The following is a 17,082-nucleotide window of genomic DNA, read 5'->3' on the forward strand; positions in this document are numbered from 1 at the left end:
GTAACCTTCACTTACCTTAAACAAGCTCCCACTCCTGTCCATATGACAGTCTGGTCTGGGCAGTGTAGATGGCAGCGTAGCAGCCATGCTTAGGTCTAGACGTCTGTGTTTAGGTCTAGACGTCTGTGTTTAGGTCTAGACGTCTGTGTTTAGGTCTAGACGTCTGTGTTTAGGTCTAGACGTCCGTGTTGACGTCGGCTGGAGTCCTATGGGGTCAAACAAACAGACAGCCAGATTAGCTGTGGTGAGACTGGAGAAAATTCCATCTATGGCCACAGCAAGTCAACAAATGACAGAGGCTAAGTAGGACAGTATCAAACTCCTTCCTTCTCTCTGTCCCTCTAGCTAGCTTCTTTCCCATGTCCTTTCATTTAATCTATGTTCCAGCAATTACAGCCATGGTTCCAACATTGTTATTCCACCCCTTTTTCCCATGGTAAGTTAATACAGGCTGTTTGGCCTGTTTCAGTCTTTCAGTGAACCTTGATGTACCCTTGATGTTACAATAACTTTTAATTTCCTCTCCCATAGACCAAACAAGGGCATTTATCAACAATTTTATCTGCGCAGGTTAGCGTTTTGTCATGAATCTTGTTCTGGAGGCAGCTCTGCAGAATGGTCACTAGCTGGCACAGCTATAAAGTCATAAAGTCTGATTTTAAACCTAACCCTAACCTTAACCCAGTATGGTTAAGTGCAGGGTTAAGACATTTGAATTCAATCACTTTTTGACAGCATTCCTTTTGATTTAAACTAAACTTTGTATGTCATTTTGTTTTACCTCAATTATCAAAATATTTGTAAACTGTTGTAGCTTAGACCATATTTTACACCATCTGAGGTTTTTGTGTTGTGCCTGCCATCAGTTGTGACACAATATGCTCTTTAATACAGGGATGGTGTCATATTTTGGCTGAATAATGTATTAAAATGGGATTAAAATAAAAACCTCACCTTTCAAATAGTACCACAAAGATGGTTGGAGGTCCACACATCAGAGAATGCATCAGAGAATTTTGCACGCCCAATGTTTCAGTTTTTGATTTGTTAAAAAAGTTTGAAATATCCAATAAATGTCGTTCCACTTCATGATTGTGTCCCACTTGTTGTTGATTCTTCACAAAAAAATACAGTTTTATATCTTTATGTTTGAAGCCTGAAATGTGGCAAAAGGTCGCAAAGTTCAAGGGGGCCGAATACTTTCGCAAGGCACTGTACATCTGCTAACCATGTGTATTTGACAAATAACATTTGATTTGAATTAGAAGTTCAAATGTCAATTCAATTTCAATTTCAATGGTGTACCGGCTAAACTGCAGTGGTCTGAAGGGATAGGTCCATTCTATGAAATATATTTCTATGATTGAAATTACATCAATGATCATGACACCCATAATCTATGATTTAAATTGGATAAATCTCAACTGAAACTTTCTGAGCACTTCCACAATGGGCAAATATGTATGGAAGGTTTCGTTCAAATCAAAAGGGGTGCTGTCAAAAAGTGATTGAATTCAAATGGATGTACCCCACTGCTAACCCTAATGAATAACCTTCATCTAAAATTAAAAACAAAAAGCTCATTTTAGAATTTTTACAATACAGCCAATGTTGACATTGCAGCTGTCCCATCTAGTGGAAATAACCCAGTTCTGCCTCCAGGATAAAATTCTACCCAATAAATGTTAACCTGCGTTATCCCCTGGTTATGCTCACACCTAGGGCTGCAAGACATTACTCTTCTGTATGTGTGTGTGTGTGTGTGTGTGTTTGTTTATTTTGGAGAATGAAAGTGTGTTTGTGTACGCACAAAATGTGTATGCATAGTGGAGGGGTGTTATTTGGAGGCTGTAGATGAAAGGGGACAGTTGTGCACCCCTCTCTCCTCCTCTCTCTCCTCTCTCCCCTCTCTCCCCTCTCTCTCCATTCTACGCTGAAGCCTTTAGCAGGACCCCTGCCCTCTCTCTCTCCTCTCTCTCTCTCTCTCTCTCTCTCCTCTCTCTCTCCCTCCCTCTCTCCTCTCTCTCTCTTCTCTCCTCTCTCTCCTCTCTCTCTCCTCTCTCTCTCTCTCTCTCTCTCTCTCTCTCTCTCTCCTCTCTCTTTCCTCTCTCTCCTCTCTCTTCTCTCTCTTCTCTCTCTGGCAGCAGTTCAGTGAGATGTCCTATTCACTTTCATCTCCAACAGGAAGGAAGTGATCCCCCAGAAAAGAGAATAAAAGAAACAGAGGAGAGGAATGGCCTAGTTTCCTGTCAGATAACACAGTACTGGCAGGAGTCTCTGTGCTAAGACATTCTCAGCTGGAGTTCAGCAGATTTAATTGGGAACTTGTTCATCAGTTCTGCACGGTGTTGTGTGCAGGGTAATGGAGGCTTTTAAGTGTGTCACCATCATTCAACATTTCACCGCATTCTCCCGTTCCAAACAGAAACCATGTCTTCTATTTGTTCTCAAATGAGCCTCCCATACTAAAATACAGAGATTATCGTTACCATTATGAAAGACTGTAAAGAAACCTGACCGTGGACCTGAAGTGAAAGGCGTTTTCAGTCCATCCCTATCCCCAGCTGGTCCGCCTGTCTGTGACTGGAAGCCTGTCGTTATACAGGCCTGCTGTTTCCTGACTGGCTCACAGAGACATGGGGTTATCTCCAGTTCTGCATGGCTGTTTTATTTAGGCTGGGGAACACAGTGATAACGGAGGAACACATGTTCCTTCACCCTGCCAGGTCATTGTCAAGGGAGTTTCTCAGGAAACTACTCTATAAATCCAACCATGGTGTGTTGTAAAAACCCAACTGAGAAAACGTTGTAACCGTAAGTTCCACCTGGTGTCTTGTCAGCAGAAAAGGGATTGGGAACGAAGTCTTCTGACCTCAACGGGACGACACGGTTTAATAAATGTACAATAAAAATATAGCCTGTCTTTAAAAAAGGGGGAAGTCTGGTTTGATATGAGAGCCATCGACTAGCAGAATAGGAAACAAAACATCGACTAAGTACCTGCTGCAGAGGACATTTCCTGGACAGCAGTCCTTACTGTTCTGACTGTGTCTCTAACAAATGACTGCACCACATATCCCCTTTCCCTGTTCTAGGGACAGTCTGATTTTTATGAAGATTCTATTTCCTATAGCAACTCTCATATCCTCTGATGTGTGTTCCTATAGTCTAATAACTCAAAAGCACTGCTGTCTGTAGGCTATTATGTACGCATACCTAACTATCTGGGGTGAACACTCTGTCACAAACCATAACATGAGACACACAGTGCATGCTGGGTATTTGGATTAACAGGAAGACAGCCCCGGAGCCGTGCGGAGTACAGTGGCAGTTCAGCTCAGGCAGAATGAACTGTGGAAATGTCATTATGTTCACTCCACTGGCTCAGTTTGGTAGAAACTAGACGAGAGTGTAGACAAACAAGACCATGGGGTTGGGGGAAAAATCAATACAGTAGATTATCACAATATTATTTTGACTCTATTATGTCGATTCTATGACTCCAAGAACCGATTCTCAAAAAAAAGGTAGTTAACATTAGCTAGCACTAGTCAGCTGTACCAGCACCACAAGTATTTCTCCTCCTATAGCTTTTATATTCTTTTTTTAAATGGCGAGCCAACATGTTTTCAGCACGTTTATTTCCATGACTGATCAGAACTTGTTTTTATCACAGCTCTCAATTCAATTCAATTCAAGGGCTTTATTGGCATGGGAAACATGTGTTAACATTGCCAAAGCAAGTGAGGTAGATAATATGTAAAGTGAAATAAACAATAAAAATTAACAGTAAACATTACACATACAGAAGTTTCAAAACAATAAAGACATTACAAATGTCATATTATATATATATATAAAGTGTTTTAACAATGTACAAATGGTTAGAGGACACAAGATAAAATAAATAAGCATAAATATGGGTTGTATTTACAATAGTGTGTGTTCTTCACTGGTTGCCCTTTTCTCGTGGCAACAGGTCACAAATCTTGCTGCTGTGATGGCACACTGTGGAATTTCACCCAGTAGATATGGGAGTTTATCAAAATTGGATTTGTTTTCGAATTCTTTGTGGATCTGTGTAATCTGAGGGAAATATGTCTCTCTAATATGGTCATACATTGGGCAGGAGGTTAGGAAGTGCAGCTCAGTTTCCACCTCATTTTGTGGGCAGTGAGCACATAGCCTGTCTTCTCGAGAGCCATGTCTGCCTACGGCGGCCTTTCTCAATAGCAAGGCTATGCTCACTGAGTCTGTACATAGTCAAAGCTTTCCTTAATTTTGGGTCAGTCACAGTGGTCAGGTATTCTGCCCCTGTGTACTCTCTGTGTAGGGCCAAATAGCATTCTAGTTTGCTCACCGCATCAGACGTGTTAATAACAGAGATACTTTCTGGAGCACAGTAATAACAGAGAGAATCCAGGTGATGGAAACGATGAGACTATTGCCTCTGCTGTATCCAACGGCAACACTGTTGACATACAGATCAGAGGGAGCATTTCAAAGTGATGCATGTTTATAATCATAGTCATCAGAGAGGATATTCACACAAATCAGAGAAATGTTGTTATTGGCCGTGTCTGTGAGTGTGCTTGAGTGTGAGTGTGTGTGTGTGTGTGTGAGAGAGAGTGTGGGTGCGCCTCAGCTGCAGACTAACAAAGACCCATCTGAGTGAGTTTCTCCACACAGGAACACAGACAGGCCCCTGGCACTGCAATCCAGCAACACAGAGACACACTGTTCCACAGACAGGACAAATCTCTCTCTCTCTATCTGTGTGTGTGTGTCTGTGGCTGTTTGTGTGCATTTGTGGGTGCGCATCTGTGTAAGTAACCTTTCATTAATTGAGGGTTGAGAATGTGGAAGTGAACAACTAGAGAAGCACTCCCTTCTACATACCCTGTTCCTCATACAAAACTGTAATTTTCATAGAGGTTTAAAGACTAGCTAGTAGCCCAATCAGTCATTATTATGACATGTTATCTGTGTGTGTGTGTGTGTGTGTGTGTGTGTGTGTGTGTGTGTGTGTGTGTGTGTGTGTGTGTGTGTGTGTGTGTGTGTGTGTGTGGCAGGCCATGGTTTACATTATCACAAAGGATTGGCATGACACAACGTCTGCCAACATCTGCCAGCTCCTACACTATTTTAAAGAAAATGCCATCCTCTATCATTGCCAGCCCAAGACCTATGGGGAAACAACTTGTTGTTTATTAGAGAGCCAACCCAGGCAGCTTAATGCACAAAGTATGTCATATTGGGTGCGTAACAACAGCAAGCAGCACATAGCAGCAATACCAAGCAGAAAGTAACTCAATAGAAACAGACAAAAACAATAGTCCTCACACAACACATTTGGACAACCCTTCAGTTAAGGTCTAGACTCAATCTGTTGTCACTCTCAAGACACTTCTGTGGTTTAGGGGGTCCTTTTGAAGCCACAACTTCATAACACGCACACACACACACACACACACACACACACACACACACACACACACACACACACAGTACTGCTTAAAACTGCTTGTGTCCTTACCGAGTAGCCCATCGTACTGCCTGAGTGAAATCCTGCGTGAAATGACACCACTTGTGCAGTGGTCCTGCTGTAATAACAGATAAAGAGGGGTAGCAGGCAGCTGGATAAACACACAGACAGCAACCCTGGAACACTGACAGAAAATAGCTCCCATGTGGGGGGTGGGGTCCTGTTATTGCTCAGACCATAGGCAACATAGTGGAGGGAGTGTGTGTGTGACAGTGTGTATGTGTGTTTGAGAGAGAGGGGAGAGAGACAGAGATCAACAGATTATAAGAGTGAGTTTATCTACATAAGGCATGCTTCTCTGCAGCTTGAAGAAGATTCCTCAGCTGCAGAGGTACTGGTACAGGGGTTTAATCAGAGCTGATCTCATAGCAGAGACTGAGATGAAGAACTATCCGGACCATCCTGTTTGCGTACGGCACAATAGCTTTTCTGTTCTGTATGTGGGTCAGTGTCTGGTTCAGGAGGAGTTGTTGCAGGACCACATGAACCAAGTGGCCCATAGCCTGGTCCCAGATCTGTACAGACTCTTTAGTGTTACAATGTCCATAGGTCGACAAGACAGCTCAAACAGATCTGGGATCAGGCTAAGTGACCCATATGTTTGGTGCTGAAACATTAGCGTGCAATTAAAGGGATATCTGGGAAATGTTATAGCTGTCTGAGACATACAGTGAAGATAACCTTTCCCCTTCTTCTCCTCCTATTTTGATTCATCCTCTGCCACTCAGATAGCTGATTGACCAAGAACCTTCAAGGCCTTACTTAGTCACAGACAATAAATTCCCCCTCTGTCTCCCCTCTGTCCACCCAGATGATAAAGCACTGAAGTGCAACGGCCTCTTGTTGCTGTGAGAGCAAGAGAGAGAAATATCAACAAAGAGAGGCGGAACAGGGCAGATCCAGAGAGAGAAGCAACATCAGAGGTAGTGTTCATCAGGCTACACCGTAGAAAAATGTTTTGCCACGGAAAACTAAAATATGTGTTCTGATTGGAAAAATTCAGGTTGTACCTCCCAATTTCACAACATGTTCTCCCTACTGAACATCACCCAGGAGTAATACTGGATAGGGTGAGAGACCTGGAGGCAACAGAGCAGAATGAGGTTCACACTAGAGTCACAGGTTCCTAGTTGATGCCCTATAAGTCCCCTCTGTTGGTTATGTAACATAACTAACTGTAGTCCCAAGAAAAAGCTTAAGGCCCTACATGGCTTGAAAGTTCACACCTTACGAACTATGAAGACTTCGCCTGATAGAAACCAGCACGAACCACCTAAAACACCAAACGTACGTTGGGGAGGAAGGGAAAGATGAAACACAGACCGTACGTTGGGGAGGAAGGGAAAGATGAAACACAGACCGTACGTTGGGGAGGAAGGGAAAGATGAAACACAGACCGTACGTTGGGGAGGAAGGGAAAGATGAAACACAGACCGTACGTTGGGGAGGAAAGGAAAGATGAAACACAGACCGTACGTTGGGGAGGAAGGGAAAGATGAAACACAGACCGTACGTTGGTGAGGAAGGGAAAGATGAAACACAGACCGTACGTTGGGGAGGAAGGGAAGGATGAAACACAGACCGTACGTTGGGGAGGAAGGGAAAGATGAAACACAGACCGTACGTTGGGGAGGAAGGGAAAGATTAAACACAGACCGTACGTTGGGGAGGAAGGGAAAGATGAAACACCGACCGTACGTTGGGGAGGAAGGGAAAGATGAAACACAGACCGTACGTTGGGGAGGAAGGGAAAGATGAAACACAGACCGTACGTTGGGGAGGAAGGGAAAGATGAAACACAGACCGTACGTTGGGGAGGAAGGGAAAGATGAAACACAGACCGTACGTTGGGGAGGAAGGGAAAGATGAAACACAGACACTGAAGCTAAACAACAGATACTGTGGCTACAGAGCAGTCCGTTGCTTTGTAATGGAGAGAGAACAACGAAAGGAGAGACAAAGACGAAAAGAAAGAGATACTCGAGGAGGTTCCATAAACGACCCTGACAATCTACCTAGAAGAACGATGACTTTGGCCTGAAGGGGACGGAAGAAGAACCTGGCACTATTTAAAGGAAGTTGAGTAATTGCATTAAATAAAAACACTTCAGTCTTCCAAGGAAACAAACACGTGTCGTTAAGCGCCAGACGTCGTCACTCTGTTCTGCCGGCCAACTTTCTGCTGGAAGGAGACACGCGCGGTGTGTTTAGACGACCGCCGAAACACGCGTTGAGTTACGCGACGAAAGCCGAGACGTTCGCTAGCTAAGATCCCTTTTTTCCTTTAGATCATAATGAATCACATTATGTGGACGGATCCTAGATTATATGGACAGATCCTAGATCAGTGTTCCTAGTCTGAGATGCTTTGTAGACCCATATTACTCTCAGAGGGATTGTGTAGTGACTGAGCATAGGAGCTTATAAAAGAGCCATGAACTAGTGTTGTCATGATACCAGTATCGCCGTACGACGATACCAGATTTTCCTTGGCAAAAAAAGGAAACAGTGTGTGCTATAGCCTGGAAAAGAAACAAATATTACTCTGGGTGACAACATACAGCTGTTTGGTTCCAACATGAGGACGGTTTTCCTCAGGAAATGTACTCTGCTTCATGTTTTGTTTCCTTTGCGTCCTTACTCCCTAGTATCGCGACATTGGTATCATAGAAGCACCAAAATAAACATTGCAAAGCAGTACATAGCCCACCAAGTAGGCATGGTGCTCGTTATAGTCGTAGCTGTTTACAGTGACTAGAAGGATAAACGTTGTAATTCCAATGGCCAGCATTAACAGAGGTCTCTAGAGAAACACATGGAGAGAATACAAGCTCAAAATAAACACAGCCACCTCAACTTAAATCGGTTGTTACAGCAAGCACCAGGCACCACCACCACCGCCCTATCAAAATTTACTTTCCACTCTGTGATTTCTGCTCCATGGTCAACACCAAGTGGAAAAGTTGGGAGTTGTTTTAGCACATTCTGAATTGAGTCACATGACTCAAAGCACTGGGCCACTCCCAACTAAATGAGAACCAGAAATAAGGGTGAAGACCGAGGATGTAGTTCTCCACTTAGAATAAGTATGTGTAATGTCTCTCTCTCTTCAGATGTCTTAGCCACTGGGAAGCAGAGATTAGAAGACCAGGAAGGATGGGACAGAGAAAGAGAGATGGGGGAGGGAGAGGAAAGAGAGATGGATAAAGACAAAAGGAGGGAGCAAGGCCAAGAAACCAAGAGGGATGTTGGTTAGTTATGGCGACTCCACACAAACCCTTCCACTAGGCCTCAAACTGAAAGCACCAGCACTCTGTGGTGTTGAAAGGAAACCAAAGTAGGCCATAATATATAGTGGTATGTAGGGAGAGTAGTTCAGGGTCTGCTGAGCGCTCCAATACTCTCTCTGTCTAGCATATTCTGAATTCCAATGACTTTAGTTCAGCTTGAAAATGAAAACTCCAGTTTTGGGACATCTGTAGGGTTAAAGTTGATTTTGGGGGTCTTCTAAAGACCCCCACCATTGATGATGTCGTTATGAATTTGCTTACGTGCCATTGTACTTATGCTCATTGTGTAGCTGAATATTGAGGCCTCGGTCTGTGTCTAGCTCTCTGCCAAAACCCGCAGCCCCGCGTCAGTGAGAAAAGGGACTGAGGGTGACAGCGAGATGCAGAGAGACAGCGTCTGTTTTTCTCTGAAACAAGGGCAGATTTGCATGCCGCTGAGACAGGTTCTCAGAAACCGTGTGTTAAGAATGACCTGTTCTTTTAGCTGCACGTGCAGGGTTTGACATGGGATAAGGTGTGATCTCAGGTTTATAAAGATGCTGTCTTTCTTTTGTTCGGGGCAGAACTCAGGAGAGACAGTTGTATGTATCAGTTGTATGTCTGATGTTTGATCTTTGACTTCTGTCTACAGCTGTATTTTGATCAAAATTGTGATTTATGATTTATTAACACATTTAGAGTTTTCCTTATTTGTTAAGTAAATAGCGGAGGCCGTCATTGTAAACAAGAATGTGTTCTTAATTGACTTGCCTGGTTAAATAAACGTTAAATAAAATAAAGGTATAAAGTTATGTAGGCCACAGTGAGAGTTAATATGAATTTAAAACTGGCAGGGTAATACATCTTAAATATACAGTTACAGAATCATTTCCTCAAGCCATACTAGGAAAACCTGTGATATTGAAGATGTTTGAACCTAGACAGAAAGTGCGTGTGTGTGTGTGTGTGTGTGTGTGTGTGTGTGTGTGTGTGTGCGCGCTATGCCGTGCAGGAGTAAAGCCACCGGTACAGTCTGATCCTGTGAAAGCGTTCAGTGGGATATGTCTTTGGGGAACAAAAGGGCGCAATCCTCACGGCTGTAACTTGAGTGCCTGCTTCCTGATGACATCACCCACTACAAAACCATGGATATTCCAGTGTCGCCTCAGAAGGCAGAGAAATGTGTCTAGACAGCATTTGCAACCTCTGACTTAGCCAATGCTCTAGTTCAGGGGTTCTCAAACTGAGGTCCAGGGATATATATATATATAGTAGGGCTGTCCCCAAATAAAATAAATATTGGATGGATGTAAAAACAGACTTTGTTTACTTGCTGTTTGAGGCGCAGAGTTTATATAGCCCTTATATATTAGGGCTGACCCCATTTAGTCGTCTGGTCGATTGTTTGGTTGATAGGCTGTTGGTCGACCGAGAGTTGTGAGTTAAGACAATTAGAAATACTATCAGATCCCCAAATTGGCACATTTATAAGCCTAATTTTGTGCGCAGGCCAGGTATCCTAGGACTACTTCTATATGCGTAATCAGGTGCACGTCCTTATTCAATACTGACAAGAGTGTTCCAAACAAAAGACAATTAATAAATTGACAACTCGTAAATGGAATGAAATTAACCCCCCAAAAATTCTCAAAAGTGTAGCCTAGGTTGTGTGCTCTGCAAACAGCGTGTCCACTCCAACAATGACAAAAATATAATTGATTTAGTAAGGGGCCCAGCGGCTCATCATATTTGAGGGCCCTTCGTACACTACTGACCCTGTTTGGGTCAGGGCGCTAGAGGTTTGCGTAGCAGGTATGCATAGGCTTTTAAGAGCCTGTATACATCCTAGACATGCAGCTTTCAGACTGTATACCTACATGTGTATCTACTCTGTCACACATCGAGGTTCTGGTGCAGAAAACAACAAACACCTGTTGGACCAACAGACTTAAGTCTCAGTCTCAGGGTAGTTTATACAGTAGAAAACAAAGACTCCTGGCTACTAAAATAACCTTCCATGCTCCCCTCCAAAGGAAAAAGAAAAACCTGGAGCGAGATACAGACAGTATCTGGCTTAACTTACAGTGAGGACATGGTCTGGGCCTGGCTATGGGAAACAAGGGACTGCTACCATAGTAACATAATCAAGCCATGGTAAAAAACCTGTGGTCCATTTATTTTTTTAAATCCTGCTGATTCATATCCTCGTAACAGTGTAACTACCCACCGGCCGCCAAAATCTCTCTCCCTTGAACGTTAACCAGGAAAAAGATCCAATAATGATTATTGACAAACATCTGGTAACAATTTCTGGCCAATGGGGTTGCAGGAGATGCAGTCGATTGTGGTATGCTTCCTCTATGTTCAGGTCTAGACAGGTCTGTGCCAATGTGTCCTCCAATGTTTTCCATGCGCTCTTCTTGGATGGGAAGACGGAAAGTTGAATGGACAGCTATGGGAAGAAAGCCCTCTATCGCTTCACAGAATAGCAAGAGAGAGAGAGAGAGCGAGAGAGAGAGAGAGCGAGAGAGAGAGATCGAGAGAGAGCGAGAGAGCGAGAGAGAGAGAGAGAGCGAGAGAGCGAGAGAGAGAGAGAGAGAGAGAGAGAGCGCACACTGCCTCCAAGCCTTTACTTGAGGATAAGATGTGATATATGTGTGATATATGATGATATGTTTGTATAGGGGCAAGTACTGCTTATCTAAACACATCAAACTGAACCAGGTCAGGTCAAACGCGGTCAGAGTAGCTACACCTCTGAACATGACCGTAGCAGACTAATAAATGGTCTGAAATCCCCTTTTGATGTCTGTTCCAGACATATTCCTGCTTCTTTTGAACTTGTTCCAAATCTCTTGGCCAAACAAGTAGCAAATCCCTGAATGACTAAAGTTGGCTAAGTGTACTGTACTCAGAAGTAGAGTTAAGTCTGTAGATAAGACCTAGTCAAATACAGCACATTGGACAGGAGGAATTCTTATCTGTGCCTGGAGAAATTGGTGCAAGTGTTATTACTCTTAGACTGGAAAAGCATTAGAATAAGAGATGTGTTGCTGCTTGATGTGAACAAATGAATTAATCTGAATTATCCTTCACTTTGGACTTTCCAAGTAAGTCTGACTTGATACTACATACAGGCCCCTCATAGAAACTCACATCCAGACTTGCGTATCACTGAGTGGAAAGGTTATGTCTATATGGACATTCCTTTGTCAGCTATGAGTTACACCCATTTTAACACTATTTAAAGCGGCAATCAGAAGTCGAAATAATAACAAAGGAGATCCACGCCCCTGTTTTGGTAAAAAGCTGAGGGATGGGGCTGGAGAAATGCAATCACTCTCAAATGTATAGACTTAGCTATGGATGCAAGGACTGACCATCCATGTTCATGTTTTAACCATGTTTTTAGGCTGTATGGTTTTTGTTTACTTGTACTTTGTTTACAAACATTGGAGTAAAACAAGCGTATATTTGGGGTTCTGATGTGGTATGACAGCTCATGAGGCATTTACAAGGTATATTCTTCAAGTATCAATGGGTACATATCAGTAATTGAAGTCCAAAATTGGATGTAGCAACAGCTGATTGCCCCTTTAACGTGCATTATTTTGTTAGCATTTATTCAACCAGAAAGATCAAGTCGCCGATAAACTATATATTTTTAAGTAAACTAAAATCTGTATTTATGACAATATCAAAATAATAAGTAATCATACGTTTACAGTTCATACCTCAATTGGCCATAACGACAATATTGTTAAAACTGCATTAGTAAGCAACCAATGTTTGTAAACACTTATGGATAAAGACGGCGTAAAGTGCTTACCTAAAGACAAAGTCCAGTCTCCTTGTGGCAGAAGCCACACAATTCCAAGTGGTCTATGCGTGGTGCAACGCGAACTCATCAAGTTTGACTTTTGTTTCATATAGTTTTGCATCGTATTGTATAGTTTCATTCTTTTGAAGTTTCATTCTTGCCAAGACGTCTCCATTGCACTGAACTCCAGTTCAGTTCACATCGCTCAGGCTCAACCCTCTCCCGGTAAAAACACTGCAGCGCGAGTGCAAGACTCGAGCGAGTGCTAACCTCTAGATCACATGACCAGTTCTGAAACGTCTTCATGCGCTGATGGGGATGTTGGACGACTATTTCACAGACCTACTATTTATTCTTCGTGTACTGTAGGCCTATAAACATACACTTATTGCACAGTTGTTTAGATTGATTCATTTGTCAATATAGTGGGAGATTAGAACATCTGCAGGACATTAGTGTAGGATGCTAAAACAAACACCCCCAAAGACTTTCAATCAAAAGTAGCCTACTGTGCCAAATACATGACAATCACTACAAGTTATAACTCATCTAACCTATGTCCATAAACCTTATTCAACCTTTGTCCACGTGAATTCCTTCCTTTGGTCTTCTCATCCTGCTGATTTCCCAAATGGACACTTGTCAGGTGTAAAAGAGGTCTTCTGACCTCAATGGGTCTTTCCTGGATAAATAAAGCTTAAATAACAAATACATAATCACAATAATAACCATCTAGAAACTATTATACTGTATGTAAATCTGTTTATTGCAAGAAGGCCCCTGGGAGCAAAATATGACCGAATCCCTTCTAAACACAGAGTACTAAGAGAGGCTACGTTAACCAGAGGCCCTCAGGAAAGAAAAGGAGGATTTACAAACAATTCCAAAGACATGACTGTAAAATGACATTGGTTCTTGTTGAAACCAATTAGGGAAGTAGACCTACATTCTAAATACTGTATTTCTTTGTAAAATAAATATGCTCATCATAAGTTATTTAAACATTGTTTATAATAGCCTATATTCCCTTTTGATATGACCAGTATAATAACAGAATCAAAACAGTGCCTTTTGATCACGAAATACCTTAATTCAAATGTACACATGGAAATAATCCAGATTTATTATGAGGAGACATGCAGACTAACAGAAAATTCCTCTTCCATTCACTTAAAAGTGCCCAAACTGTTTTCTATGTGGCAAAATCAATAATCTTATTGTTTTACTCCCCCTAATTGAAAATGTACAAATACTTACACAACACACTGAGTCTGAGGACCATTCATGTGGCTACAAAGCATCAAAAAGATAGCGGACTGGTCCTTTAATCTGGTAACCATGGCAATCCTTATTAAAGTAAGCCAAAGTCCGAGTTAGCACATCTCCACTTGTGGTTTGAACACATGCTGTGGATACAAAGCACTGATACAAAGTGACAATACTGTTGTTGACAATATATGTTACTGTTTTGGCTCAAATACATTAACACATCCACAATTGTTGTTGGTTTGAGGCCTTAACTGAATACCTGAACCTGTACTCACAAAATGTTTCAGAGTACGGGTGCTGATCTAGGATCAGGTGGGTCTGTTAGCTCATAATGAATAGGATTATTTGGACAGCTGGGACCTGATCCTAGATGAGCACTTCTACTCTGAGACTCTGTGAATACGGGGCCTGGGATATTACCAGAGTTCAAGAATGACTGTTTTGAGAATACATGTGTTGTGCGAGTGCAAAAGGTTTGCTTGCTAGAAACTGTAGAAATTGACACCGGTTATTCCTAAGAGATATCAAATCTAATTCAATGACTCCCAAATGAAACTTACTTGAATGCCCTCTGGTGGCTAAACCAGTCTAGTTAATGTGCCATGTCCTGCATCTGCCAAACTGTTCATTTTTACAATATTCAAATGCTGCAATATATACTATATTTGAAATAAGAACTATACAAAACTTATAAATGATAAAGTTCTATATTCTTAAATATAAACAACATAGTCAGGTTTCCAGTATTTTGATTATATAATTGGTACACAGAATCTCAATAACATAGAAAGAAGAACATAAAGCATTCCATTTACAACTGGATCCACATGATTTTCTGATACCGATAGAGCAGACATGATCCGTGAATAAATGAATCCATAAATAAATCAATCATGATTATGTCTGCTCATTAACAAGATTTCCATATTCCTCCCCCACCCCTACCCACAAACACACACAAAAACATACTTGCACGCATGCGTGGTGCAGACACACACACACAGACAACACAAACACACATACACACTTCAATCCAGCTTTAGCTCGACAGTGTACTTTCTTACATCACCTACTATTCTAAAAAAATACGTCTTTTCCTTGTTGTACTCGAACTGGGTAGAACATATTCTACTATTGCGTAGAAGGTATTCTGCTATTGTACAAGATTCTATAGCCTAAAAGGGTCCTAAAGTGCAGTAGTTACAGTTACATACAACTAGATGCTGTACAACAGAAACGTATCATATAGCGTATCTCTGTTCAATAAAGTGACGGTGCTGGATTTCAACTCCAGGGATATCCTTTATTTACAATCATTTTGGGATCAAGTAGGAAAAATATAAAGTACCAGTCAAAAGTTTGGACACGACCTACTCAGTTTCTTTATTTTCACTATTTTCTACACTGTAGAATAATAGTGAAGATATCAAAACTATCAGATGACACATATGGAATCATGTGGCAACCAAAAAAGTGATAAACAAATCAAAATATATTTTTGATTCTTCAAAGTAGCCACCCTTTGCCTTGATGACGGCTTTGCACACGCTTGGCATTCTCTCAACCAGCTTCTTGAGGAATGCTTTTCCAACAGTCTTGAAGGAGTTCCCACATATGCTGAGCACTTGTTGGCTGCTTTTCCTTCACTCTGCGGTCCAACTCATCCCAAGCCATCTCAATTGGATTGAGGTCGGGTGATTGTGGAGGACAGGTCATCTGAGGCAGCACTCCATCACTCTCCTTCTTGATCAAATAGCCCTTACACAGCCTGAAGGTGGGTTTTCGGTCATTGTTCTGTTGAAAAACAAATGTTGAAAACCAGATGGGATGGTGTATCACTGCAGAATGCTGTGGTAGCCATGCTGGTTAAGTGTACCTTGAATTCTAAATAAATCACAGACAGTGTCACCAGCAAAGCACCCCCTCACCTCCTCCTCCATGCTTCACAGTAGGAACCACACATGCAGAGATAATTTGTTCACCTATTCTGCGTCTCACAAAGACACGGCAGTTGGAACCAAAAATCTCAAATTTTGACTCATCAGACCAAAGGACATATTTCCACCGGTCTAATGTCCATTGCTTGTGATTGTTGGCCCAAGCAAGTCTCTTCTTCTTATTAGTTGTTTCTTTGCAGCAATTCGACCATGAAGGCCTGATTCATGCAGTCTTCTCTGAACAGTTGATGTTGAGACGTGTCTGTTACTTGAACTCTGTGAAGCATTTATTTGGGCTGCAATTTCTGAGGCTGGTAACTCTAATGAATTTATCCTCTGCAGCAGAGGAAACTCTGGGTCTTCCTTTCCTGTTGTGGTCCTCTTGAGAGCCAGTTTCATCATAGCGCTTGTCAGTTTTTGCGACTGCACTTGAAGAAACTTTCAAAGTTCTTGAAATTTTCCAGATCGACTGACCTTTGTCTTAAAGTCATGATGGACTGTTGTTTCTCTTTTCTTATTTGAGCTGTTCTTGCCATAATATGGACTTGGTCTTTTACCAAATAAGGCTATCTTCTGTATACCACTCCTACCTTGTCACAACACAATCGATTGGCTCAAACACATTAGGAAGGAAAGAAATTACACAAATTAACTTTTAACAAGGTACACCTGTTAATTGTAATGCATTCCAGTTGACTACTTCATGAAGCTGGTTGAGAGAATGCCAAGACTGTGCAAAGCTGTCATTAAGGCAAAGGGTAGCTATTTGAAGTATCTCAAATATAAAATATATTTTGATTTGTTTAACACTTTTTTTGGTTACAACATGATTCCATATGTGCTTTTTCATAGTTATGATGTATTCACTTTTATTCTACAATGTATAAAACAGTCAAAATTAAGAAAAACCCTGGAACGAGCAGCTGTGTAGAAACTTTTGACTGGTACTCTATTTCCCGGATATATTTGGAGAGAAAATAACAACAAAAACACTGTACTGTACATAAATATTTCTTACTGCAAATAGAATAGATTAATATGCACTCTCCCTGACAGCACAAAGCTAAAGGAATAGACTCGCGATTAGCATGTCATGCTGTCTTACACTTTGCGAGAAGAAATGGCTGGCATGAGAGCATCACTGTTTGATCAAGTCCCTACAGTGCACTCAGATTAAACAAAAATATCCTCCTCCTCTTCTTTGATTCTTGCCACTTCACCGAACGGTTGAAGAACCGGAGC

The 17,082-nt window shown here is 41.8% G+C and overlaps 2 protein-coding genes across 2 annotated transcripts in view; both read right to left on the reverse strand.

Annotated features, from left to right (window-relative positions):
* Positions 1-12,874, reverse strand: part of LOC115143549 (ras and Rab interactor 2-like) — a 47,953-nt gene extending 35,079 nt beyond the window's left edge. The window contains 2 exon segments of the mRNA XM_065001494.1: positions 16-206; positions 12,644-12,874. Coding sequence (XP_064857566.1) covers positions 16-87 — 72 coding nt within the window. The 5' untranslated portion in view covers positions 88-206; positions 12,644-12,874.
* An 851-nt stretch (positions 12,875-13,725) lies between these two features.
* LOC115143555 (sodium/potassium/calcium exchanger 3-like) overlaps positions 13,726-17,082 on the reverse strand; it is a 188,062-nt gene continuing 184,705 nt past the window's right edge. Inside the window, exon 17 of the mRNA XM_065001495.1 lies at positions 13,726-17,082. This exon is cut by the window's right edge and continues 723 nt beyond it. The gene's annotated coding sequence lies outside the window, so the exon portion shown is untranslated.

Source organism: Oncorhynchus nerka, linkage group LG15 (genome assembly GCF_034236695.1).
Source record: "Oncorhynchus nerka isolate Pitt River linkage group LG15, Oner_Uvic_2.0, whole genome shotgun sequence".
Classification (NCBI taxonomy): domain Eukaryota; kingdom Metazoa; phylum Chordata; class Actinopteri; order Salmoniformes; family Salmonidae; genus Oncorhynchus; species Oncorhynchus nerka.